Source organism: Berghia stephanieae, chromosome 3 (assembly GCF_034508935.2).
Source record: "Berghia stephanieae isolate SIO BIC M18660-M18661 chromosome 3, UCSD_Bste_1.3, whole genome shotgun sequence".
Lineage (NCBI taxonomy): Eukaryota > Metazoa > Mollusca > Gastropoda > Nudibranchia > Aeolidiidae > Berghia > Berghia stephanieae.
The window spans coordinates 3167056-3194555 of NC_088362.1; the positions used below are offsets into that span (position 1 = coordinate 3167056).

At 35.8% G+C, this 27500-nt stretch overlaps 2 protein-coding genes across 5 annotated transcripts in view; both read left to right on the forward strand.

Moving 5' to 3' along the window:
- The window catches only part of LOC144967027 (uncharacterized), a 17678-nt gene extending 1051 nt beyond the window's left edge, over positions 1 to 16627 (forward strand). For 3 of the 4 annotated variants that reach the window (XM_078903771.1, XM_078903772.1, XM_078903773.1), the window contains exons 2-14: positions 72 to 145; positions 565 to 758; positions 1468 to 1597; positions 2245 to 2635; positions 3259 to 3461; positions 4579 to 4641; positions 7367 to 7588; positions 8423 to 8587; positions 9505 to 9608; positions 11149 to 11232; positions 11897 to 11919; positions 12892 to 13087; positions 14700 to 16627. In XM_078903771.1, coding sequence (XP_078759897.1) covers positions 99 to 145; positions 565 to 758; positions 1468 to 1597; positions 2245 to 2635; positions 3259 to 3461; positions 4579 to 4641; positions 7367 to 7588; positions 8423 to 8587; positions 9505 to 9608; positions 11149 to 11232; positions 11897 to 11919; positions 12892 to 13087; positions 14700 to 14800 — 1923 coding nt within the window. In that variant the 5' untranslated portion in view covers positions 72 to 98 and the 3' untranslated portion in view covers positions 14801 to 16627. The remainder of the gene's footprint in view (positions 1 to 71; positions 146 to 564; positions 759 to 1467; positions 1598 to 2244; positions 2636 to 3258; positions 3462 to 4578; positions 4642 to 7366; positions 7589 to 8422; positions 8588 to 9504; positions 9609 to 11148; positions 11233 to 11896; positions 11920 to 12891; positions 13088 to 14699) is intronic. The other variant, XM_078903775.1, reaches the window with a different exon arrangement.
- Positions 16628 to 20763: 4136 nt separating this feature from the next.
- Positions 20764 to 24950, forward strand: LOC144967028 (uncharacterized). Its single transcript, XM_078903776.1, has 3 exons — positions 20764 to 21028; positions 22804 to 22947; positions 24322 to 24950. Exons 1-3 carry the CDS (start codon positions 20864 to 20866, stop codon positions 24391 to 24393), a joined length of 381 nt encoding a protein of 126 aa, XP_078759902.1. The 5' UTR covers positions 20764 to 20863; the 3' UTR covers positions 24394 to 24950.
- The last annotated feature ends 2550 nt before the right edge of the window (positions 24951 to 27500 follow it).

Here is a 27500-nt window from a genome sequence, read left to right on the forward strand (position 1 = left end):
CATGTGAGTGTCAGTTTACTAGCAATGCAATAAAGTAATATATAAACACCCACTTTCATTTAAATTTACAGTTGAATTGAGAACCACATAGAAATAAAATGCCTCCGCCAAGATACAGAGATCAGGGTGACTCACATCGAAACAGGTAAAATGACATTTTTGTCAAGAGTTTAAACTATTGACTTCAAAACTCAAAAAGATTTTAATTGTCCATTAAACTATTAAACATTGATCAATTTTCAGTGGAAATAAGTTAAATTGAATATAACTCAATCAAAGTGGATCAAATTAAAAAATTTTTTAAAAATTGAGCTTTATATAGCGCAATATCCACTAAATGTGCTCAAAGCGCTTTACAAATTAACTGAAAGCAGTTCAAGCCGTAATAACTTATTTCTCTTAATTATTGAATTGTTAACAACAATGATATATACCATTGTCATTTTGATTGAATCGATGTTGTCCAAGAGAAGAAATACATTTGGAAATGATTTTGGATATGCATTAACTTTTGGTGAGGTCTTTACAACTTGAGTATATTTTGATTACAATTTCTATTCACAGATCATCGTCACCGTCTCATAAAAAAAGAAGTTGGTTATCATCTTCATCTTCATCACAGCATGACCGATCATACCATCATTCACCACCACCTAAAAGAAAAGATTTCAAATCACCTCCAAGGACACATCATCATTCTAGTTTTTCTCACAGAAGTCGAAGTAGATCTCCAAAATACGGAAAGAGTGATGCTAGAGGTAAAGGTGTTATTATGATATTTATTATAGTTATGATATGGAAGATTTTTTAAAAAATTAAAGTTCGATTTTGTTCACAAGAATATCACAATATCAAAAAGAGCTCTTTGACATTTTAGTGATAAATAGAGAAAAACACTAATTGATAAATTGATTTGTAGCATAGTTGAACATTTTTTGGGAGGGGGGGGAGGGTGTTTTTTTCTCTTTCACTACATAGTGTTTTTTATCACCAGCTTTAAGAATACTGCACTGTAGTATAAGTCTTAAAAGTTACAAAAATTACATTACCATTTATTACATATAGCTGTAATAAGAAAAATTATCTTTTTAATTTTCTTTTTTTTTTCTTTTTTGGTATTGAATACAATTTGGATAAAAATTAATATTTATTTATTAAGGCAAATCAAATTTATAAGTCATGTAAAATGTTTAATTTGTATGGTTTTAAAATAAGATTGAGAAGTAATGAATGTTCCTCCTCTATTTCCAGGGCACAATAGTAGAAAATCAACACTATTTCCTTCATCCTTCAATCATTTTGCAAAATATTTTCAAAATTTGAACATTAAATAATTGTTTTCTGCTGTTAGAGTTGCAATTTACATTCTGAGGGTTTTTTTTTTTTTTTCGTAAACTCATTAACTTGTGAAATTGCATAATATGAAACAATTTCTTAATTCCTTCTTCAAATCTCGTATTTCCAAAGGTTTTACAAGGCGCAGATCCAGATCACCTGCCCGAGTAAGCAAGCCAGACTTTGGACCTGGACAAGACTCGAGGTCCCGAAGGTCTTTATCCCCAGTGGGCTCGTTGAAAGATCGTCACAACAGTTTTGGGTGAGGACTATTCATTTTTTGTTGTTGAAGTTGAAGGTCACAAATCCTGATAAATTTAAAAAAGCACTTTAGGAGCCTGAGACCCATGAAGATATCCATTGAAATGGAATATATCAACTCCTCATACATCAAAGAAATACATTGTATATTTATCAGATCGAAGTATTGGGACTTAATTCTCAAATTTTGATCAGTAGATCTCTCAATTTATTTTATGACTATGCGAGATATTTAAGTTTAAACACTTAGATGGTATTATTATTAAGAGTTAAACACAATGCATTTCTTTTTCTTTTTATTTTTTTTTCATTGTGAAGTATTTCACTCAAAAGTTTAGCCTTTCTGTTGGTAAATTGTCAGTTAATTTGGGAAACTGCAATTATCCCAAAGATTCACAAAGCATTAGTCTTCAAGTCATTGTTCTGTCTATATTTTTAGGAAAACAACTCAACCTACATTTGTTTTATTATTTTTTTGTTTGTGTGCATGTGTGTTTTTAAAAAAATTGAATTACTGTTTATGATTAAAATTGTAGATTCTTAATTAAGTTTTTTTTTTAGAAATTAAAATAAGTTAGGTCACTCACATTACATACCTATAATCTTATTCTGCAGAAATATTGTATATGAACTTTTAAATTTTTGCAGAGACAGAGGACAAAATGATCGTAAATTGAAACGTGCATCCCGGTCGCCAGACTACCATGGCATTTCTTCAAAGAAAAAACCTCGTCATTCCCCTCCGATGCAAAAGAAAAGTTATCCAGGTCATTCTCTGTCTTCAGTTTCACCCCCGCGTTCTACATCTGCTTCAAAGAAAAATAATTCTGGTAAAAGTTCTGAAAAAGACAAAGACAGTTCATTGCCTCAGCGTAAAGTCGGTAGTTCAATGAATAAGAAGAAATCAAGTCGTGTAACTCTGCATAAAAGATTTACTGATGAGGACCTTGAACCCTTCCAGCTTCAGATGAAAGACAATGTCACCATCGCCATATTGAGGAACCCCAGGGCTGAACCATCAGATGATGTCACTGTGCAGGTATATTATATTCCTACTACGTGAAATGTATTGATAATAGTATTGTTATTGAGCGTGGTTTTGCATTTTCGGCTCCAATCGTATGGAATTCTTCACCACCTAAAACCTGACAATGTGAAAGTCTACCAGTCTTCGAAACCGATCTTTTTCATTCTGCTTATCGTGATTCTATGTGAATATCGAACAAGATGTGTGTGACTGTTGTAGTGATTTTGTAGTCGAATGAATGAACATGTGTGATACTAAAAAAAAAACTATTGTAAAGCACATCTGAGCACTATTTGTGGATACTGGCGCTATATCAAATAATAATAATAATAATTGTGAGATATCCTCTGTGTAACAGAAAAAAAATGTTTGTGTCATTGAGACAATCTCTGGGGATGAAAATATTGTAACTAATTTCCTCTTTGTTTTATTTTGTCTTATTATTATAATGAGATGATACTTATTATTTCCGTCTTTGCCATCTCTAATGATGTACATTTGTTAAAATATTTATATTTAGTTTTCAACTGTATTAGAATCAGTTTGAATCTATTTTCATGAGAAAAATATTATTATAATATGTCTTTAGTCAACCGTTTTGTATTAATTCTACTTTCTTTTTTTTTTTCCCCTAGAAAATCTTTGATTCATCTCTTTTTAAAATGGTTCACAAGAAGAACGAGGGTAGGAAACCAATTTTTGATCGGGAAGAGATCAAAGTTTGGAAACATGATGAAAATCTTGATGATGATTTTGAAGAACGTCGGCTTGTCAGGGTTAAAGCCACACACAAAAGACCAGCAGACAGCTCTTTGCGTGTCTCTCCAGATGCTTTGAGGTAGTAATGCATATTTGTTTGGACCTTTTACTTACTACAGATATATGAGGCTATTCCAAAAGATCATTTTTATAAAATTTGACACAAGAGCAATCAATATTGTATTATTTTGAAAACATACTGAAAAATTTAGTTTTTATCAGTTTATCTGGGTTAAGAAATTGATGATTTCTTTGATGTTTTGAGGTGGGGTTTTTTTCTCCTCTCTCTCTGAGACACATGCCATTCCATTATTGGGGTAATTTTCAGGGCCGGCTAGATTGCAGTGGTTAAAGCATATGCTTGCACCATACTTTTGCGGCTATGTGGTCTAGGGGTATGACACTCGCTTTCGGATCGGAAGGTCCTGGGTTCGAGCCTCGCATTCGGCGCATAGTTGAGTCCTTGGAAAAGGCTCTTTACTCACATTCTCACACCGTACTCAGGTGTAAAATGAGTTAACAGCATTGTCTTTGTCTGGAAAATTGTAATTTCGCCTAACAGGCGTCATGTCCCGTCCTACATGTTAAATGTTGCTGTTGACCAGGGACCCCTTGTAAAGCGCTTTGAGCACATTTAGTGGATATTGCGCTATATAAAGCTCAATTATACTTTTCTGGGTTTTAGCCCAATTGCATGTACCTCTTTTTTTTTTCTTGAGCAAGAAATTTCGCTCCTATTACTCATCTTTTGGTATTGCACTTTGGCTGATGTCTGAATATGTTGGTCTAAATATAATACAAAAATTAAAGTTTAGGTTCTCATATCAAAACAGTGATTCAACGTTTGTTATATGGCCATCATTGTTTAGTATGTTTGCATTGACCTTAAATTTTTTCATAAATAGTAACGTGAAGTTGAATGTAAGCTTCAATTTAATTACAAAAACAGATCAAATGAACGTTTCGAGTTTCCCCTTTATCAACAAAACAGGATGATTGAAACACCACAGATGAATGAGACCACATCATCTCATTCATCTGTGGTGTTTCAATCATCCTGTTTTGTTGACAAAGGGGAAACCCGAAACGATCATTTGATCTGTTTTTGTAATTAAATTGAAGCTTACATTCAACTTCACGTTATTATTTATTTCTTCGAGCTTCGAGCAGCAACATTTACACTTAAATTTTTTCAGGAAATCACTTGGTAACAAAGACAGGTCAGGTAGTCGATCTCCTCACAGATCACCGAACGTCAGGTGAGAAAGAACCTTTTTCTCATGATTCATATAGATAGTTCGAAGATGACGTCACTCAGGTCTTTGTTATTGGTTTTGCCATCCGCGTATATGAGTAATGATCACTGAACTGTATTAACCCGGCTATAAACGTTCATGGATACACGCAGTTTTGTGTGTTGGTCCGTTATACTTCCGGATGGCAATGTTATGAGCTTCTTAGCCAAGCGCATACTATCTATAGGAGATAAGTGTCTCTATCTTAGTAAGTGTGAGAGAGGTGATTTTTGAGAAACAGTGAGGCTTCTTCATATTATCTGGTCATTTGTGTATATCTCACATGACTTGTCCCACCAAATAGGGTTTCGTGATTAATATCTGTATTGGTCACAAGGGTAGGGGAGGGGTTGGCCTTTACTATAAGCTCATGGGTGCAAGAGTGCCGGCCGATTGGATTACTGAAAAAAACATCGCCGGCTTTTTGCGATTTGGATTTGATTGATTTTTTTTTTTTAATTTTTTGTTTAGGTCCCAACAATCGGGTCGGTTACGTCCATATGATTAAGCGAAACTTTTGAATCACGATGCTACTGTGACCCGGAAGTGATAGTTATATTATTAAATTTGAACCGGAAGTTGATTAGAGAAGAAATGAAAGTTGACCCAGACAAAAACACAGTCTGTGAATCTTGCAGGCTTTTTGAGGTCCAGTTGCTTGCACCCATGTATAAACTTTAAAAAATAAATTTTTACCATACTTGGCACGGTCAGAGTTGGACGTCTCCAATATTCAATTTTAGAACACAGTCGAAGCCACTCAATAGAATAGCCACTGTTATTCAGAAATCACTCCAATTAAGCAATCTTGTAATTGATTGATTTTATGGGTAGTTTTCATAATTGGAATAACTTATCAATACTACATATGTCTATTGTAATAGCTATAATAATAATAATGGTACAGAGTTTACTTTTCACTGTTTGTCTAAAATTTGTCTTCCATCTTTTATGATAGTCAACAGTGCAGTTGTATAGGGTTAGGATTTCTTCGCTTTTCAGCCATGGCCAATTTCTGTTGTAAATAATAATGTGAAATTGAATGTAAGCTTCAATTTAATTACAAAAACAGATCAAATGAACGTTTTGGGTTCCCCCTTTATCAACAAAACAGAATGAATGAATCTCATTCATCTTTGGTGTTTCATTCATCCTGTTTTGTTCATAAAGGAGAAACCCAAAATGTTCATTTGATCTGTTTTTGTAATTAAATTGAAGCTTACATTCCATTTCACATTGTTATTTATTTCTTCAAGCTTCGAGCAGCAACATTTACATTACCCAATTTCTGTTGGAATGTCTACCTGTTTCTGTGATTAGACATGGACGGTAACATTTGCTCATCTGCCCCTGAATAAGACACCAGTCTTTAACATATCACTGTCGGACTGTCCTTATGATAGAAGCTAGACCCAGCTACCCAATCATTGCTTTATGAATTGAAAAAAGCATTTGACATGACATGGCATTAAATTTATTATACTGTTTTAAATTTTAAAGTTTATCATTTAGAACACAGCACTAACACTTTATAAGCTGATATATTTTATATTATAAAATGGTTGGTTATTCATAAAGTAGTGATTGGGTAGATTTTTAGACTCAAAATATTATTTTTAAAAACCTTTTAAAGCGTACCTTTTTAATCCACATTATAAGATTTGATCATTAGAAATCAAGAAATGTTGTGATATAATCTTATTTTTGTATAGCCCCTATATGTTTATTTGTTTCAAACAATCACAACTAATGAATTTTCTAACTTTGCCATGATGAATAATAGAGCCACAATAAAAGTTTTCATTAAAATTTCAAAAGCAATACTGCATTTGGATCGTGTACTCACAAAGTGTGTTTTGTGTTAAAAACAACACACAGATTGAGCACGGTTTGATTTTAGAAGTCAAAATACAATTTTTATCGACTTTGTAATGTGGCATAACTAGGTGAGTTTTTTTTCATTCTTCAATACACACAGTGGATAAATAATTGCACGAAAAACTCATGGGAACTATAAAAAATGTGTAAAAAAAGCTTTATTGAAAAATGATAACACATCAAATGTTGGACAGAACTTTTGAAACACAGTATACTTAAGGTGGCAATGGATTAGACCCATGATCTGGGTGGGGTTCCTGACCTCCCATAGTGAGCATGGGGGTACATACTGTGTCTTCTATCTCTTTATATCTGTTTTCCAACACGCTTTCTGTCTTTGTCTTGGAATGAGATTACTTGGTTTTGTCCTGGCTCTGGCTGAGAGGGAAACAGTCGAATGTATTGTTAGTTTTGGGAGATGATATTTTTTTTCCCTTGTAAATCATCTCTCTGTTATGCACTGCATTATGTTTCTTTATATTATGTATGATTTGTAAAACATTTGAGTGTATTCCTCTTAGTGGGGACCTGTGCTTGTGTCTGGATGAGACTTTTTGTGATCTCAAACTAATTACTTTGATAGAGTGCTTTTGGAATCTACACCTGTTTCTTATTTGAACCAATTCCCCTTTGTCTTCCCTTTTCTTGGATGCTTTATTGTAATTCTAGAATTTTTTACTCTCCCATTTTCCTTTTTACTGGCGCTGATATGGCCTTAATGTGTTGCAAGTGCCGTAAAACCCTTAAAAACATAAAAACAGACCCATGATGATCTTTTTGAAGAACTGAAATTGTAATAATGTCATTCCAGGTTAAATCCACAGCCCGACTCAAGGTACGAGTCACGTTACCAGCAAAAGAAAAAACAAGATGAAATGAGGAGAAAGGATGGAGTGGATGGTGGGAGGAGAAGTAGAGGAATGAGGGAAGACGAGGAGGAAGCTTTCAGGTTGTCGAGGGAGGGGAGACAATCCAGAGGTGACGATTACGATTTGAGGCACGCTCTGGAAAGGAGAAAGAGTGGGAGAGACGAGTAAGTCAAAATATGTGACCTGATTTCAGATTACATACAGATATAGAATTGATAATACATTTTTGTAGTAAGAATATGTTATAAGCTTCTGAAGCGTTTCATATAATTCTTATACTGCATTATGTACTAGACAGGAGAAATTTTTTTTTTTTAATAACTGATTGGAAATGTTATGATAAAGCATAGATTTTTTCAGATTTCACATTTGAGCTTGAGCTTTTATATAGCGCAATATCCACTTAATGTGCTCAAAGCGCTTTACAAGAGGTCCCTAACCAACAGCAACATTTAACATGTTGAACGAGACATGGCACTTGTGGGGCTTTCGTATGATTTTAGACAAGCTGCAAGGAAATATCTTTCTTTCAGATCTACTTCTGATCTGTTGAATTATCCCCTTTGTCTCGCCATTGTCACATGTGCTTGTTTTGTTGAACTTTATTTAATCATCTTCCTTTTTGCCGGGCTGAGATGGTCTTTACAAATTTCAGATCACCAGAAAACCCCTTAAACTTAAACCAAATTTTAATGAACAAGAATGGGACCTATCTTGGTCTTATAGTGGGAGCTATACAGTCAGATGGACACATGTATATTTTGAGAAAGATTAATCTCAATGCAATGTTTTCATTTAGTCATTATTCATATATTTTGTAAGCATTTAAAAGAGTCTTGGTAAGACTTTTTGGTGATCTTAAACACAAAGTATATTGCTGCTCTATCTATTTTTCCCATTCTGAGAAAATCCCTCTTTCTTCCATTTTACCAGCATTGAATAAAAAAAATAAAAGAAAGAAAATTATGGTAACTAGTATTTCTCCTTCACATTCATAGAGACTTTGAAAGAAATAGCAAGCACCACAACCATGACGACCGTAGTGTTGTCGTTGATCATGATAGAGCTCGACGGTTTGATGATGCCAATGACAGAGACAGAGGAGGCAGAGGGTTTCCTGCTGATAGAAGAGGGCGTGGAGGGATGCGAGGGAGAGGGCCAAGGTTGGTTGAGTTTTCGAGTATCACATTGAACAATGCTGTTGGTTTTCCTCGGATCCGCGGAAATCCGCGATTTTTGAGTCAGAGGAGGAATTTCCTCTTTTTTTTTAAGTTATATTTCCCTCAATCAAATGTACTGGCAGTGGGATATTTGATGTGTGGTGGAACAAATAGGTGCAGTTTCCCACTCTCAAGAAGTTAGCTAGATTATCAATGATAGTCTATCATCTCAATTGCTCTAAAAATGTGTGCGTGTGTGTGTGTGGGGGGGGGGGGGGGGGGGTGAATGCTGTAAAAATAATGGGGCTTAAAGGCAATCATTCAAAATTTTCCTCCCTTTTCAGTTTTTGGTACCATCAGCACTTATTGAAACTGATCAAACTTTAGTTTCAAATGCATCCTTCAATGAGCCATGCTTTTTTGCTATGTTAGATGTGCGGCTATGTGGTCTAGTGGTATGACACTCGCTTTCGGATCGGAAGGTCCTGGGTTCGAGCCTCGCACTCAGCGCATAGTTAGTTGCATCCTTGGAAAAGGCTCTTTACTCACATTCTCTCACCGTACTCAGGTGTAAAATGAGTACCTGGTCGTTAACAGCGTTGTCTTTGTCCGAAAAAATTGTAATATCGCCTGACAGGCATCATGTCTCGTTCTACTTGTTAAATGTTGCTGTTGACCAGGGACCCCTTGTAAAGCGCTTTGAGCATATTTAGTGGATATTGCGGTATATAAATCTCAATTAAAAAAAAAATTTTTAGCCACAAATATATCTTGTCCTGTAAATGCCTCTATCCAGGATCCCTTTCCCTCTCAAATAACATCCACCGTGTTTCTCTTGGTCTTCCTGTATCCCCCTTGCTGTCAGGAGTCCATATTGGTTTTGAATGCCCTGTCAATTATTTTACCTTTAACCTCTACAGACGCCAGTGGAGTCCTCGCAGAACAAGTCAAGATGATAGGGGAGATTTCAACAAAGGTTTTGACAGGAGGTCAAGATACAGTGCTAGCCCCAGCAGTAATAGAGGTAACAAGATATAATAATAATAATGATAATAATAATAATAATAATAATAATAGTAATAATAATAATAATAATAATAATAATAATAATAATAGTAATAATAATAATAATAATAATAATAATAATAGTAATAATAATAATAATAATAATAATAATAATAATAATAATAATAATAATAATAATAATAATAATAATAGTAATAATAATAATAATAATAATAATAATAATAATAATAATAATAGTAATAATAATAATAATAATAATAATAATAATAATAATAATAATAATAATAATAATAATAGTAATAACAATAATAATAGTAATAATAATAATAATAATAATAATGATAGTAATAATAATAATAGTAATAATAATAATAATAGTAATAATAATAATACTGATGATGATAATAATAATAATTATAATAATACATATTTACAATAATACATATTCATACATCGCTCATTCTCGTGTAAAACACAAGCTCTGGGCACTTTACAATATAAATTATAAATTTTGAGTGAAAAAAAACAACAACAAAAAAACAAACGAAACAAACAATGCAATGAATTCATAACCAAATCAAGGGTTCATAACGTCAATAAAACCAAAATACAGTAAAGATGTGTCTTGAGATTCTTTTTAAAGGCAGGTAAAGACTTACACTCCCTCACCTCAGACCCCGTGGTAGTTCATTCCACCAATTCATTTTCCCTCATATTTATATCTTACAAGTTCTGACAGATGTCAGTGTCACTAAAAAGAAATTTATGTCTTGCCAGTTTCAATTTACCTCTTGACAATTTAAATTCCTGGTGGTCCTTATAGCTCAGTTGGTAGAGCACTCGCTTCACATGCAAAGGGACCAAGATCGATCCCATGTGCAGTCGATATTTTTTTCTGAACCCCCCGTCCGTCCTGTCCGCCCAGTATTGAATGGGTAGCTGAGTCTGTTATATTTTAGTGGAAAGTACTTTGCGATAGACTAGCATCCTATCCAAAGTATAGCAAGCAATTGCTGTTGTCCCTTTCATGCTATAGAAACCGGGAAAACTCTGGCTCCATGGGCCCAATGGCTGCTATTATAATTCCAGATTTTTAAAAACTTTTAAGTATTTCTCATTAAAAATACAAGAATGGGACCGTACATTGATTTCCGTTCATTTTTTGTTGATGTTACTTTCATTATATCTTTCTTTCCCTCTTTAAAAGTAAAATTTAGGTTAATTTTAGCCATCAGTTATAATTATAATCTAAAATACAGTTTATCATATATTAATTGTTTTAATGATAATTTGAAGTGACTACCTTTTTTAAAAAAAATTATTTTGCATTTCAAAATGTTGTCTTCATAAAACTTTCAACAGAATTGATCTTGGAGCCTTTCACAGAGGGTTATTTATCATTTGTAGGCTGTTGTGAGATTCTGTGTTTAAAAGACCAAATTCATTCCTACATTTTAAAAAATTTTATTTAGTTTTCATGAGGTTATGACAATCAATTATTATGCTGAACTCGATCCATCGTGTTCCTCCGTCAACAGGAAGAGGTGGTGGTTTCCGTGGTCGGGGGCGTGGTAGAGATCAAAGTTGGTTTGAACAAGACGATAGAGGCTCTCCACCTGCAGGTTTGCCTACTTTTTAAATAATGTCCTCCTGTTATACATTTTTATGTATGCCACGTCTGTAAACGAATTTCCATTTTTATGAATAAAGTATACATTATTATTATTATTATTATTATTATTATTATTATTATCGAATAATTGGAGTTATACTCTTTCATAGTAAATTTTAAAATACCCCCCCCCCTCCTTTGAATAAAACGACTAACTCAATATTTTGGAAAGACAAGTGAAAAGTAGTAGTATAGTTCTGTTAGCTAAGATCTTTTGACGATTCCATTACTTTTTTTTTTTTTGGGGGGGGGGGGGGGTTTCCCAGCTCAGAAATAGTTTTAAAGTGTTGAACTCCTAGATATATCTAATCAAGATTGTCATGTCCTTGGACATCTGATTATTACTGCATGAATGATGATTAAAAACCAAATTAATTTCGTATAATGAAGAAAAACTGGGTAAGAATGTTTAATTCTGAATATAAACCAGGTGAAATTGGCTTATGAAATGGGATTTTGATAATGAATGAAAATTAAAAACCTGTCATTGTAAAGTCAACTTCTTTCAAATTAATGCAAAAATGAGGTAATTGACTCCATTGTTGTCTCAAATATTAATTGAATCAACTATCATACCTGAATAACACTTTGATTTTTCATTTTATCTTTTTCAGATCTTTATAACAAGTACTCACAAGTGAGTATTGTTTCTTTGATTTCATTTTCAAATCTCTAACAAACTGGCCCAATCCCAACGGGTTCAATATTTCCGTGCTGCGCTGTATTTTTACATTTGAAAGGCTATGGACTGAAGCAAACAGTTTTGAGTGATAACAATGATGCATTTGAAATCTGCTATATAATCTGCGCATAGTTGAGTCCTTGGAAAAGGCTCTTTACTCACATTCTCTCACCGTACTCAGGTGTAAAATTAGTACCTGACCGTTAACAGCATTGTCTTTGTCCGAAAAATTGTTATATATCGACTAACAGGCGTCATGTCCCGTCCTACATGTTAAATGTTGCTGTTGACCAGGGACCCCTTGTAAAGCGCTTTGAGCATATTTAGTGGATATTGCTCTATATAAAGCCCAATTTTTTTATTTTTTTTAACTAATAATAATAATAGCATTTGAAATTACGGTGTGAAACTCATGAGGGACACAACGAGTTTTTAAGTCACACCCTCGTCTGACTAGTTGCCTCCAAATGGGTATAGGGAATGAGATTAGCGGAAGAGTAGCGTCCCTTGATTGGACGTCACCTTACAGAGAGAACGTCAATTTGGTTTTGCGCATGCGTCTCTCTCATCCTCGCTTTCGGTGAAGTGTCTCATGGCGCACAACCAACATGACGTTCTCTCTCTAATAACTTTTCCGCCGGTGACGTCCAATCAAGGGACGCTACTCTTCCGCTAATCTCATTCCCTATTATGTTGGAATGATTTAGATAGTTAATATAAATTTGTAGTCAAAAATATGAAACTGCAGTCATGTTTATATTTTTATTTTATATTCTTTATGTGGGAAAAAAAGTAACATTTATCGTCTTTTTCACTTTGACTTGAACACATTGGCATCTGCTTCAACAGGACATAAAATTGGCTTGATGTGCTGATGCTGTCATGACCCAAGTTTTAATTTTATTTTTTAATTTTTTTCTTTAACAGCATGACGATCGTGACATTTCTCCCCGAGGTGTGAGGGGTGGTAGGGGCCGTGGAGGTCGATTCCAGTCCAACCGGGGGTTCAGAGGAGCAAGAGGGTGGTCCTTTGGATCGGGAAGGGGTCGCACTTTCTGGTCAGGTGGAATCGGCAGGGGTCAATTTGGTCGGGACTCCAGGAGTGTAGAGAGAGAAGACAAAAGTAAGTAGCATTAATGGCTTTGTTATGTACTGTCCATTGATTATTCACCTTATGTAAACAAAAGAAAGCAGATTAAATCAGAATGTCTCAATTTGTGGCTTTCACCCAAGAAGAGTTCTTCAGAAGCATAAGGCCCGTAGATCAAGAGTTTATCCGAGTTTTTAAAAAAAAAAAAAGAAAAAAATTGAGCTTTATATAGCGCAATATCCACTAAATGTGCTCAAAGCGCTTTACAAGGGGTCCCTGGTCAACAGCAACATTTAACATGTAGGACGGGACATGCCGCTTGTTAGGCGATATTACAATTTTTATGTGGTCTAGTGGTATGACACTCACTTTCGGATCGGAAGGTCTTGGGTTCGAGCCTCGTTTGAAAAGACTCTTTACTCACATTCTCTCACCGTACTCAGGTATAATGAGTACCTGACCGTTAACAGCGTTGTCTCTGTCCGAAAAAATTGTAATATTGCCTAACAGGCGTCATGTTTCGTTCTAAATACTACGTGTTGCTGTTGGTCAGGGACCACTTGTAAAGCGCTTTGAGCATATTTAGTGGATATTGCGCTATATAAAAGCTCAATTTATATCAATATATTCCCATGTTCCCCACAGTTTTTGTTAAATTATTATTTCGCTTTCCAAACCCGTCAAGTTCACAACAGGTTGCCAATCCTAACTGAGTGACTGAACGATAAATTTCACTGTTTCGTCTAATCCATCCCTGGCTACTTTGTAATAGCAGATTTAAATTTCATGAAAAACTAAAACACGAACCCGAAGTATGTTCTAGAGATAGAAACTAATATTGGTGTTAGTCTTGATTGCTTTACATTACATTGCTTTAATTGACTGGTTGACGATGATGTTTCTACACAAATTAAATTGTAAATTGGCATGCCTTATTAAAAGGAAAAATAGGCTTAATAAATGTGCGGTGATTTCAATCACAAATGGATATATTATTCTCATTAACTACACTACACAAATCCTAAAATGTTTTAAAGTGGACTTCATATGAAGAAGACGGAAAACTCTATATTTTGGATTTATACTGATTTTTTTCTTGAACTTTTTCAAGTCTGTGCGGCTAGGTGGTCTTGTGGTATGACACTGGCTTTCGGATCAGAAAGTCCTGAGTTCGAGCCTCGCCCTCGGCGCATAGATGAGTTCTTGCAAAAGGCTCTTACTCACTTTCTCTCACTGTACTCAGGTGTAAAATGAGTACCTGGCTGTTAACAGCATTGTCTTTGTCCGAAAAATTGTATTATCGCCTAACAGGCGGCATGTCCCGTCCTACGTGTTAAATGTTGCTGTTGACCAGGGACCCCTTGTAAAGCGCTTTAAGCACATTTAGTGGATATTGTGCTATATAAAGCTCAATTTTAATTTTTAAGTTCAGACTTTTTCCCAAATATATGAGATTTTTGCTTGCTGTCTGAGGAAGATTTGTTAGAATTGAATATAAATTTAATTGTAAACCATGATTAAATGGCAGCATATAGCTTTTTTAAAAATGAAATTGTGCTTTTTCAACCATTGAAGTTTATTTGTGATCAATAATTGATGCCAGCAATATTTGATTTTGAAACTTTTTATCTTCTTGTTTCCCCAGGATCCGTAGAACATGCATCAGATAGAGAATGGAAACATGATATGTATGATACAGTGCAATCTGACGATGAAGTACCACATAGTACTACCATTAATAATTAGAGATAAGAGAAGACAGGATGTGTATGTATGTTTGGGGGGGGGGGGGTGAAGGGGGCTTTTGTGTACATTTGTGTCGATCTGTTTGTCTGAGAGCGAAGGAAGGAGAGGGAGAGAGAGTTTTAATGAACTGGCTATGGTAAATGTATGTTAGATGACAGATAAATCTGTCAAAAATATAGAGAAAGGGTTATTTTTAACGACGATATTATAACATGAGCAGTTTAGTATCTTGCTTAATTTTGTAGGATAAAATGGCCTGGATGATAAGGCATGCTTTGATATCTTAGCACCTTTAAAAAACATCAAGATGTTTAAGACAGATGTTAAAGTAATATAATACTTCTTTACATTTGGTTCATTTAAAGTCTTGAAAAGAGAGGTGAATTAACGCTATTAAAAATATATAAAATAAAAATAAAATTCCCTTTATTCATCCCATAGGGGAAATTTGTCTCTAGGGTCTATTCCAAGGGAAGACTGGAATAACCCAGGCGTCAGCCGCTGTGCAGCGCCGCAAATTGAGCTATGGAGAGGTGACTTGCTCAAGGCCACACAGCGCAGCGGTGGGTGATCGAACTCCGTACTTTGCGGGTACGAAGCAAAGACCTTACTGCTGAGCCATGCTGCCCCGGTGCTATTTGTGTTTGAAATAACCCACTATAAAATATTTGATAGTCAAATAGCCTATCATCATTTCTCTTAATTTCGTTGTTTTAAAATTGCTGAATCAGGTTAACTGCTCGTGTTAAACTTTGTTTTTCCTTCTTTTTTAAAAGTGTGATTGAATTAATGCTTAATTTGTTGAGCATCCTGTCATAAATAAATACATGATTATACCTTGCTTGATGGTATTAAATTCAATTAGGAACAGTATGAAAAATGAGTTCAGTTATAAGATCATATTACAACACTTAAAAAGTATTGAACAAGAGTTAATATAATAACATAGAGAGAAAAGTAAAGTGAGTAGAAATGACTCATATATAAGGGAAGAACACAAAACAAACAACGTTTCGGCCCTTGGCCTTCGTCAGGAGACAAAAAACACAAACACAAATAAGTAAATTTACAAAATATCACATTTCGTCAAATGTGGAAACAATGTATATGTAAGGAGAGGGCGTCGAGTGTGGATATAATAACAGCTCTGAAAAAGAACAATAAAATACCAAACACAGATCGTTTCGGGTTCAAAACCCTTCATTAATACATCACTTAAAATCCAGACTGTCTATCGGTTTTGTTATTGGTTGAAGAAGGGTTTTGAGCCCAAAACGTACCGTGTTTGGTATTGTGTTCTTTTTTTCTTTTTGTTGGAGCCACCAAATTCATTTTTGTTCCATGACTTTCTACAAGCCACAGCTTGTAGCAGCTTAGTATTAGTATCACTGTTACAAATCACTGTTACAACAAGATTTTTAAGAGTTTTTTAAAATGGTACAGACAGTTATCACAAATAATATATTCTTGCCCTACTTGTACTGGAAGATTGTTGAATTGTGTATGCCTGCAGTTTGAAAACTGACTTAGATTGTTGAATTGTGTATGCCTGCAGTTTGAAAACTGACTTTAAAAAAAAAAAAAGATAATCATGAATTATGAAACCTGCTCTCTTATTGTTTGTTAATTAGTTTCATATTTTATAATTGATAACTATTATTATTTTTTTTTAATGGCTTATGACTATAATAATGATTTAATTCAGGATTACTTTGAACTTTGTTTGATTGAGGGTTTTGTATTTGAACAGTGAGTTTGTTGTTGGCTTTTAATTTTAAGTTGATATGACATTGATTTGGAAATAAAAACTAAATTGAAAAAGTCTTCCTTATGAAATTATGTATGATTTTTTGTGTTTTTTTTTTTTTTGTTTTGTTTTGTATTATTTTGTTTGTTTGTTATTTGTGAAACCCTGTGTTGGGAACCTCGACTTCCCATCGTGGTATAGGGGTAAGGTGTTTTGTCTTCCAGTGGTAGCTGGGTGGGGTTCCTGACCTCCCATAGTGGGTAGGGGGGTACATACTGTATCTTCTATCCCCTTATATCTATTTTCCAACATGCTTTCTGTCTTTGTCTTGGAATGAGATTATTTGGTTTTGTCCTGGCCCTGGCCGGAGTCCTAGCTGGGAGGGAAACAGTCAAATGCATAGTTATTGTTTTGGGAGATGATATTTTTTTCCTTGTAAATCATCTCTCTGTTGTGTATCATTATATTTGTCATTTTGAATTTATAATGTAAGCTTTGAGTGTATTCCTCTTTGTTGTATTTTGTGCTTGTGTCCGGATGAGACTTATAGGTGATCTCAAACTAAGTACATTGGTGGTATGCTCTTCGAATCTACATCTGATCCCTATTTGTTCCCAGTTCCCTATTTCTTACTTTTTCTTAGGTCCTTTAATTGTAATTCTAGAACTGTTTACTGTCCCATTTTCTTCTTTTTTACTGGCGTTGATATAACTGAAATGTTTTGCAAGCGCCGTCCGTAAAACCCCTTTAAAAAACAAAAACAATCCAATGGTAGACAGGGAGTTTATGTTGGCTGCGTCGTCTATCCCCCTGAATCTGCTTTCCTTGTCCAGATTGCTTTCTGTGTCATTTGTCTTAGAATGAGATAACTTGGTTTTATCCTTGCTGGCGTTTGTGACCTAGAAGGAAAAACGTATAGAAATAGTTTGGTGACGTGATATTGATATATTTTCCTCATAAATTGTCCCTAATATGTAATATATTTCTTGTTTTGAATGTAATAATATTTTGTAAGCGTTTGAGTGTACTTAACTTAGTGTGTGAATGGGATTTTAAGGTAATCTCAAACTAAGCTCATTAATAGTTTGCTCTTCTATAGGGAATGATATTAGCGGAAGAGTAGCATCCCTTGATTGGAAGTCACGAGCGGAAAAGTTATTAGAGAGAGAACGTCATGTTGGTTGTGCGGCATGAGACACTTCACCGAAAGCGAGGACTAGAGAGACGCATGCGCAAAACCATTTTGACGTTCTCTCTGTAAGGTGACTTCCAATCAAGGGACGCTACTCTTCCGCTTATCTCATTCCCTATTCCCCATTTCAACCAATTTCCCTTTGTCTTACCTTTTCTCAGCAAGTGCTTTTAATTGTAAAATCTAGAGGGTTTTATTTTACCATCCCATCTTTGTCCTATTTACTGAAAAAAACATCACATTAAATTTGACTTGAAAATATTAAAAGACCTGAACATTGCAGAGATACCTATTCCACTGGGTGGGGTTCCCTACCTCCAAAGTGGGCAGGGAGGTACTTACCGTGTCTTCTATCCCCTTATATCTGTTTTCCAACATGCTTTCTGGTATGAGATTGCCTGGTTTTGTCCCGACCTTGGCTGGGAGGAAAACAGTCAAATGCATAGATATTGTTTTGGGAGATTATATTTTTTTCCTTGTAAGTCATCTCTCTGTTATGTATTATTATATTTGTTTTGTTTTTTTTTTAAATGTATTATGAAATGTAAGCATTTGAGTGTATTCTTCTTTGTTGGATCTTGTGCTTGTGTCTGGGTGAGACTTATGGGTGATCTCAAACTAAGTACATTGTTGGTTTGCTCTTGGAATCTACATCTGATCCCTATTTGTTCCCAATTCCCCTTTGTCTTACTCTCTCTTGGATTCTTTAATTGTAATTCTAAAACTTTTTACTATCCCATTTTCTTCCTTTTTACTGGCGCTGATATAACCTAAATGTGTTGCAAGCGCCGTAAAACCTTTAAACACAAACAAACACACCGAACCCAAGCCCGTCGCTTCCGATTATGAGGAGGGTTGCCCGTTGTGCCAGAAACTCAACGGTGTAAAAAGATAAATAAGCTACAGAAAATCTACTAACCTACTAAGCGAGATGAAAGAGGAGAGCATAACGCTCAAATGTCGACCACACACCCGACTCGCCAACTTCAGAATACGCTTCAACAGTCGTAACGTCACTTCCCTCGTAATGACGCATGGTAACTTAGTAACTGGCTCTAAACTACCGGAACAATGGGGGACGCCCTTATGAAATATTTCTCCGACGAGCATAAAAGCGTATCCAGAGGGAAAAAAAAAACATTTAAAATCTGATCATGTTTTGACTTACATATTCTGATCACAAAATATATGAAGAGTTCAAGCCAGCAGGAAGAATGAAAAGTACCGATTTTCTTTGTTTAGAACCACGACGGCCGCTGTTGCTGGGCGACGTGACATCAGGCTATTGAATCCAATTTGCGGATTGGGTCGATCGTCATAGCATAGTAGTGTACGAAAGAGTCAACGTGGAGAGGCTTCGTATGGAAACTGTTCTGTTTTGTTCCCATACGAAGCCTCTCCATTTTCAATATTTCGTTAGTATTTTCACGATCACCGGCTTCAGGCAGCCCCTACCGTTTTCAACATAGTGGTGTGAGCACCTTTAGAAGCTGCTGCCAACTACATATCGCTAAAACCATGACTACGGACAGAGCTGCACATACGAGATGGAAGTCGGACGAATTCAATCCCTCGTGGGGGCGGGGACGTACACTCCTCAAAGCTTGGTGAGAAGTTGCCAGGCTTTGATACCAGTAAGAGGAGACACTGGGTGGCTGCGAATCGGCTTCGGTCGAGGAGCTGCCTAACAGCAAGTGCGCTTCATCAGTGGGGACTTTTCACCTGTCCCACATGTACCCGATGTGGGCAAGAACCCGAAACGGCAGAGCATCTAGTTGAACGTGTGTTGTGACGATGCTACCAGGCTGGTTCACGACGGTGCACGAATGAGGACAAGACTTAACTGATTGGGTCGATCGTCATAAAATAGTAGTGTGAGAACCATAAGAGGCTGCTGCTAAAAGAGAAAGTTGATAGCCACCGGGAATATCCGTTCTCTGTTTGCCTCCGGACACTCCGGAAAAGTTACACACAATGAGATTTGCACATCAAATTTGAATATTGAGCATTTGTTGAGCAATTTTATTGTGCAATATCTACTAAACAGGCCCAGAGGTGCTCCCTGACCAAAAAGCAACACTTAATATGTAAGACGAGACATGACGCCTATTATCTGATGTTCCTTTTTTTTTCAGACAGAAACAACATTGTTAACGACCAGGTACTCATTTTATACCTGAGTAGGGTGAGATAATGTGAGTAAAAAGCTTTTTCTTACGACTCAACTAAGCATGGTCAGTGGCTTGATGGGTGACAAGGATCGGTGAGAAATGTTGCCCTGACTTTGTATCTTTGGGTAAGGAACTTTACACACATAACCACTCGACTCAGGTGTGTGTAAGTACCTGGATATAGGCAGTGATGGATATTGTGGGGGGGGTATTAGTAATAAAGGACACTTAATGGGCGACTTGTAACGTACGATATGGAAATGTGGCTTTAAATGGCTTACTAGGGGAAATGAAGCATTGGGCATGGTTATTCTGTGGAAATGTGTTATAAATGTTTTCAAAAGAAATCCCTTTATTCATCCCAAAGGGGAAATTTGTCTTCAGTGTCAACCTCTTGAAGACCTGAGATGCACATTCCTCCCACCAAATCCAAGCATCAGTAACACACTTTATAGTCACCTGGAACAACTACAAAAGACATCTAACTTCTACGTCATGGCACAAGACCGAAGGGCTAGAGCTCAGGTGGTCGCTGGTTCGGATAAGTAAGTAAGTATGTCTTCAGGGTCTATTCCTACTTAATACTGGAATAACCCAGGCATCAGCCGCATGGCAGCGCCGCAAAATGAGCTAGGGCGATTGACTCTCTCTCTCTCTCTCTCTCTATATATATATATATATATATATATATATATATATATATATATATATATATATATATAGCAAGGCTGATTACACTCATGCATTCATTTGTTAATAATCCCTTTAGTGTAGATTAGAGCGAAATAATGAATTGACGAAAGTACGACCCAATAATTGATTTCATTTTCCTTCAAATTTGAAGAGTTCTTGTGTTTTCTTGTCGAGTATTTTGTTTGACCCTGAAGTTTCTGTGCATTTGTTCTGCTGTCATAGGAATAGTCTAATTTTTAAAAAAAATAATAATCAAAGAAATGGCAGAAAAGGGTAGACAGTGGGATCCTTGGAAAATGTTCGATGCCTCAGAACAGGAGTTGCGGGCTATTAGAGAACGTGCCAAAATGAGAGAAGCTCTGAAAGCCGAATGGACGAAGAAAGTCACAAATCCACACAAGACCACAACCAGTGGCGGCTTCATTGTGAGTCTTGTCAAGACTTAAGTCAATGTATTGTCGACAGGATACAACATAAGAACCAACATTCTTTCCGCTCTATTTAGGGTAGGCCTTCCGAAAGTTCCTACATCCCCAGTATTTTTTATTTTTTTTATTGTAATTGTTTTCCCCCTCCCAAACCCCCTACTCCAGAACATTATTTTTTTTAAATACTGGGGATGTAGGAGCTTTCGGAAAGCCTCCCCTATTTAGGGTTTTTTTTTTTTTTTCAACTTACAAACTTTCAAACCAACTCACAACTACCGTACATAGTCATAGACTTACTGTAACTGTAGATGAAGGCAAAGGTACTGTCTGGTTATCGTTATCCAGAGCTGAGACGATGGAGTCTGAGTGATTGAGATACTGATGCGTCAGTGAATAATCACATTCACACATGGCGTTATGTTGTTATGGCAGACCTTTTTGCCAGATAGATTTTATTTAAAATGCCAAAATAGTCGTGAAAATAGCCAAATATTTTGCAAAAATCCCAGTGGTAATTTGCATACCAAGTATAAGCGAAAATCTATTATTTCGTTGTTTTTTGTTTCAAGAAAGTAGTGAACAAGGTGGTGTTATCGCCAGACATGTCTGTCAATAAATGACGATGAAAGATTGCTCCCAGACAGTGTCTGTCAATAACGATGGACGATTATACTTATAAACAGACGCTTTTTTAAAAAACTCAGATCTTTTAAACATATCCACAATCGAGAATATGGAAACTTTCGTAATGCACAAAGAAATAAGTAACATTAATAAAATATCAATAAAATGATCATGGCGGGCTCAACTTTACCCCAGGCTGTCCGCAGAATTGACACAGCAATAAGCAGAGATGGGCGGAAGGAGTCAAAAATGTCCACTGTCAATGTGGGCCAACAGTTTCTTCAGCAGCAGTCCTCGGTAGACTGTCTTCAAGTTCTTGATGACTCTGGTCACAAGGCTGGTTTGCCAAATTCATCTGCAATGATTTTCTGTCACTTGCCAGACTTTTCAACTGCATCGATCAACTCGATCTTTCTTTTCAGCAATAGGTTTTGTCAACCTTCTGTTTGCCATTGTAGTTGTAGACTTGACTTGTAGTTGTAGACTTGATTTGAAGTCGCAACGGTGTAAAATGTGAGATGGATAAATCAAAGCTATTCAATGCTGCTTATGTACATCAAGGAAAGCACCTTCATCACATCGGTGTATGCCAGTCGTTTGCAGATATTCTTAACGAATTAAAATTCTTACTGTTAGGTTTTTTTAACCAATCAGGGTGTCCAGCAAGGGCGTAAAGTTGTAAATTTGACCTCTTGTTCATAAAGGTCATAAATGGTCATAAATTTGCATCCATGGTCGTAAAAAGGTCGTAAATTTGTCGATTCAAATAATTATAATTTTATAAAGTTCATTGAAGAATTAAATCTGGCAGCACAAAATTACGGATGCAAAAAAATGATGAGGATTCTTCTAGTGGCCGCCATTTTGAAAATCCTAGGCACCCGTCAAACATACAGTTTGACCATTGCAATGCCCCTTGGTAGTCATTTTGCTTCCCCACTGATGTTGGGAGACTCCTTTGATCAAGTCTCTGGGGTACTAGTTGTACGGTGGTAGTTTAGTAGTTGTGGTAGTGTTAGTAGTAGTAGTAGGTACCCATTACTAGTTAAAGAATTGCTCAGTTATCATGTAGGTTCTGTCTTGATGATTATTTTAATTTAACTGACTTTAATGTTGTTTTGTTTTGTTTTTTGTTTTTTTCTCTACAGTTTGACCCTGCAGTACAACGGTTTATGTCTTTGAAGAATACCCAAGCAGAATATTTTAAGGGAACTTTTAGAACAGCGTCCTTGGCCATTGTGTTATATGTGCTACCAGTTGCGTTTTGTACATGGCATGCTATCAGAACTAAAGTAAGTTTGTTTTTGTTTCTCCTTATTTTTCTCATTTTTGATTCAGTTAAAAGATCAGGTTCTTTCCTGATGAGTACATACAGTGTCTTGTCTTGTAACAAAATAAAACAATTTTGAATGAGCACCCAACTAAAGGCAGTAACAGATGATGACAACTAGCTGGTGACATGAACTGTATGAAATGTTTACTCTAGTGTACTTCTCTATTTCGTTTTTTTTTTTATTACTTATTAAATTATCAAAAAAATCGGGCTCAGAAGTCAATGTCATAATTCAATGGATGTCGTTATCCAGAGGTTGCACTGTACCTGGACATTGTTTTTTTAATGTTAATGCAAACCTCGTTACTTTAAAGATCATTCATTTTTTAAAGAAGGGTCACAAAACCCTGCCAATGGGTGCTGAACAAAGCGTGACTTCAATTTTTCTTTTTAGAGTGGGAGAAAGTCAACGTACAAGTTTTGAAAAAATTTATGCTTTAGCCCTCATGTCCTTAGAATTGTCCAATTGTAAGGACTAATACAACGATATCAGGGACATGATTATGTTCATGATAGAACAAATACTGATTTTTAACTCACTCAGCCCTGACACCGACTATATCCGTAGTTTACCTCGGTTACTTTTACCCCATGCCTATTAATTACATTTTTCTGAGACAAATTTTAGGCGTAGTATCAAAGCTAATGTTTTTAATTTTTACATGTTAATGGTAGTTGAATAAAACTATCTATGTACATGTTCATTTTTAATACATTTTTTCCAATTTTGAAAAATAGCAAAAATCTCTAGGATTGAGGAGTTAAGCCAAAGCTCAGAATTTTGAATTGTCCAAAATCTGATACTTTGGCATTTTTATTTTGCTGCTTTGGATGAGGTCATCTCTTCGTCTTTTTGAGTAGGTGCCGATTGATGCAACAGGTTACATGCAAACTTTTCTTTATGTGACTCATTGCCTCTATATCATAATATTAAGTCGAGGTGAACCCTGGTGCTGCCAAAAAAAAAAAATGAAAATTTTAAATTTAAGTGATCAGAAGAGTGAAATTTTAGTTTTTATCTCGTTATGAAATTATGTTCATTCTCCCTCATAACCATAAAAACTTAATATTTTCATTCTCCCCTCATAACCATAAAGACTTATTATGTTCATTCTCCCTCATAACCATAAAAACTTAACTCAAGCCTCGTTTGTTTGTTTTTAAACAATGATTTTAGTTTTAAGCATCATGTTCACCCTTGCATAAACCATTTGAGATGATGTGGTCGGATATGGATTGGTCCTCGCAAATTAGCTTATTTCATATAGTATACACCCTAAATTTTTTTCAGTGAGTTTATTTTATTAATCCTGTTTTGTTTGTTTTTATCCAGGAAAATAAAGAAAAGAAAATCAGAAGTGGACAAGTCATGTACAAGGACAGAACAGACAAGTTTTTCTCATAAAAGACTTCTTGAGTGCATTTTAGAATGTTTATGTTTGACTTCAGTCTATGAGAATTGAAGACTTTTGTAGCGATAGCCTCTTGTTTTGACATTGATTCATGTTTAGTTTTGGAAATAATTTTGATTTCAAGTCAGAACTTAGAAAAAAGATAAAGATTTTTTTTTTTTTTTTTTTTTGTCGTTCTGGCCATGACTTAATGAGATAAGTGGTAAGAATATCAGGAAAGAATTGGTAATTCTATAATAATAATAATAATAGATACTTTATTCATCCAAAAAAAATGGAAATTCGTTTACAGACGTGGCATGCATAAAAATGTATAAACACAAAGTTGAGAATCTATGGTAAACAAAGGATTTTTCTTTTTTTGGCAGAACCTTTTTTTTAAAAATGTGGCAACTGTCGTTTTCACCATTTCAATGTAATTAAGACAAGAGGCTTACACGTATGTTAGAGATGAGGTGGGAAACTGTCGTTTTGAATGTGACATTGTGAGATGGGAATGTGATTGATTATAATATATGATTGAATTAATAAATAAAAAGACATTTAGAAACTGGCCTTTTATTTTTTTATTTTACATTTGAACATGTTGAAGTTAGAACCCAATAGATACTTATAACGCAAACTATTTGAATTAAAATTCAAAAGACCTCATTCTGGGTGGGGTTCCTGACCTCCCATAGTGGGCAGGGAGGTACATACTATGCCTTCTATCCCCTTATATCTGTTTTCCAACATGCTTTTTGTCTTTGTCTTGGAATGAGATTACTTGGTTTTGTCCTGGTCCTGGCCAGATGCCGTGGCTGAGGGGGAAACATTCGAATGTATAGTTAGTTTTGGGAGATGATATTTTTTTCATTGTAAATCATCTCTCTGTTATGCACTGTATTATGCTTTCTTTATATTATATATGATTTGTAAAACATTTGAGTGTGTTCCTCTTAGCGGGGACTTGTGCTTGTGTCTGGATGAGACTTTTAGTGATCTCAAACTAAGTACTTTGATAGAGTGCTTTTGGAATCTACACCTGTTTCTTATTTGAACCAATTCCCCTTTGTCTTCCCTTTTCTTGGATGCTTTATTGTAATTCTAGAACTTTTTACTATCCCATTTTCTTCCTTTTTACTGGCGCTGATATGACCTTAATGTGTTGCAAGCGCCGTAAAACCCTTAAAAACAAAAACAAACAAAACAAAGACCTCATTATTGTTCGTCTAGAAATAGTTTTACAATGTTTCACAACTGGGTGGGTTCCTGACCTCCCATAGTGGGCAGGGAGGTACATACTGTGTCTTCTATCCCCCCATACCCGTTTTCCAATTGTTTCCTGTCGTTGTCTTGGAATGAGATTACTTAGTTTTGTCCTGACCCTGGCATGACTCAATCCCGGGACCTTCCGGTCCAAAAGCGATTTTGTCATACCTACCACAAGACCACATAGCTGCACACACATATTTCTGTTCATTTTTAATGTGGAATCGCTCTGTGACATCTGAAACACCCTGACTTTATTCGGGTTTGAGGTGGTCTGTTACGTTTGTACTTTCTGGGTGGGGATCCTGACCTCCCATAGTGGGCAGGGAGGTACATACTGTCTTCTATCCCCCTATATCTGTTTTCCAACATGCTTTCTGTCTTTGTCTTGGAATGAGATTACTTGGTTTTGTCCTGGCCCTGACCGTATACCCTGGCTGAGAGGGAAACAGTCAAATGTATAGTTAGTTTTGGGAGATGATATTTTTTTCCTTGTAAATCATCTCTCTGTTATGTATTATTATATTTGTTATTTTCAATGTATAATGTAAGCATTTGAGTGTATTCCTCTTTGTTGGATTTTGTGCTTGTGTCCGGATGAGACTTATAGGTGATCTCAAACAAAGTACATTGGTGGTATGCTCTTGGAATCTACCTCTGATCCCTATTTGTTCCCAGTTCCCCTATGTCTTACTTTCTCTTAGGTGCTTTAATTGTAATTCTAGAACTTTATACTTTCCCATTTTCTTCCTTTTTACTGGCGCTGATATGACCTAAATGTGTTGCAAGCGCCGTAAAACCCTTAAAAACATAATAAAACATAACGTTTGTACTTCTGATGAGTTTTTCGACCTCCCATAGTGGATAAAGACTATTTGGATAGAAAACAAGACAAAAAAGCTTGAGCTTTTATATAGCGCAATATCCACTAAATGCGCTCAAAGCGCTTTACCTACGTAAGGTCTTTTGACCTCCCAAGATGGGCATAAGGTCACTTACCTTGTCTTCGATCTCCCTATAACTACTTTTTGAGTATGCTTTCTGTATGTCTTGGAATGGGATTACTTAGTTTTGTCCTGACCCTGGCCGGAGCCCTTGGCCTGGGGGGAAACGATTTCTCGTGTGATTTCAATTGTAAGTCTAGAATTTTTTTACTCTCCTCTTCTTTTTACTGGCGCTGAAATGACCCTTACCTAAGTGTCAAGCGCTGTGATACCTTTAATGACAAAAAAAAAAAATATTTCGTACTTTGTAGCTCTCCTCTGCACCAAAAAGTCGCCTCCTGATCGCATCTCTCAGGGGAAGCAACTCAGTAGTGATAGGTAACTGTACTACTTGTGAATAACATCCCATTTTTTTCTCGGTTGATTTGGATGCATGGGTGGGTTGGACGTGGGGGGGGGGGAGTATTTGGTCACTTAGCAAATGAGTGCATGCGAGTGCCTCTCGGTTATCTCCTATCTCCGCGATTGTTCCAAAGTGCACACAATTCATGTCTGCATTCAACTTTTGATGATTTTAAACTTGGAATTCCCAGATGCTGAAGCTGGAAAATATAAGAGTATTGAATTGCTGTTTTAGAATGTCGAGCAAGTTTAATAATAATAAAAAAAACATAATAAAATTCCCTTTATTCATCCCCAAGGGGAAATTTGTCTTTAGGGTCTTTTCCAAGAGAAGACTGGAATAACCCAGGCGTTAGCCGCAGTGCAGCGCCGCTAAGTGAGCTAGGGCTAGGTGACTTGCTCAAGGCCACACAACGCAGCGGCGGGTGATCGAACTCGTTACCTTTTGGGTACGAAGCAAAGACCGTACCGCTGAGCCACGCTTCCCCTCAATGCCACTGTGC

Bases quoted from the DNA above. Each gene is read 5' to 3' on its own strand.
- LOC144967028 (XM_078903776.1), top strand. From the start codon at position 20,864: ATGGCAGAAAAGGGTAGACAGTGGGATCCTTGGAAAATGTTCGATGCC. The intron at 21,029-22,803 runs GTGAGTCTTGTC...TTTTCTCTACAG, and splicing joins CAACCAGTGGCGGCTTCATT to TTTGACCCTGCAGTACAACG. The intron at 22,948-24,321 runs GTAAGTTTGTTT...GTTTTTATCCAG, and splicing joins GGCATGCTATCAGAACTAAA to GAAAATAAAGAAAAGAAAAT.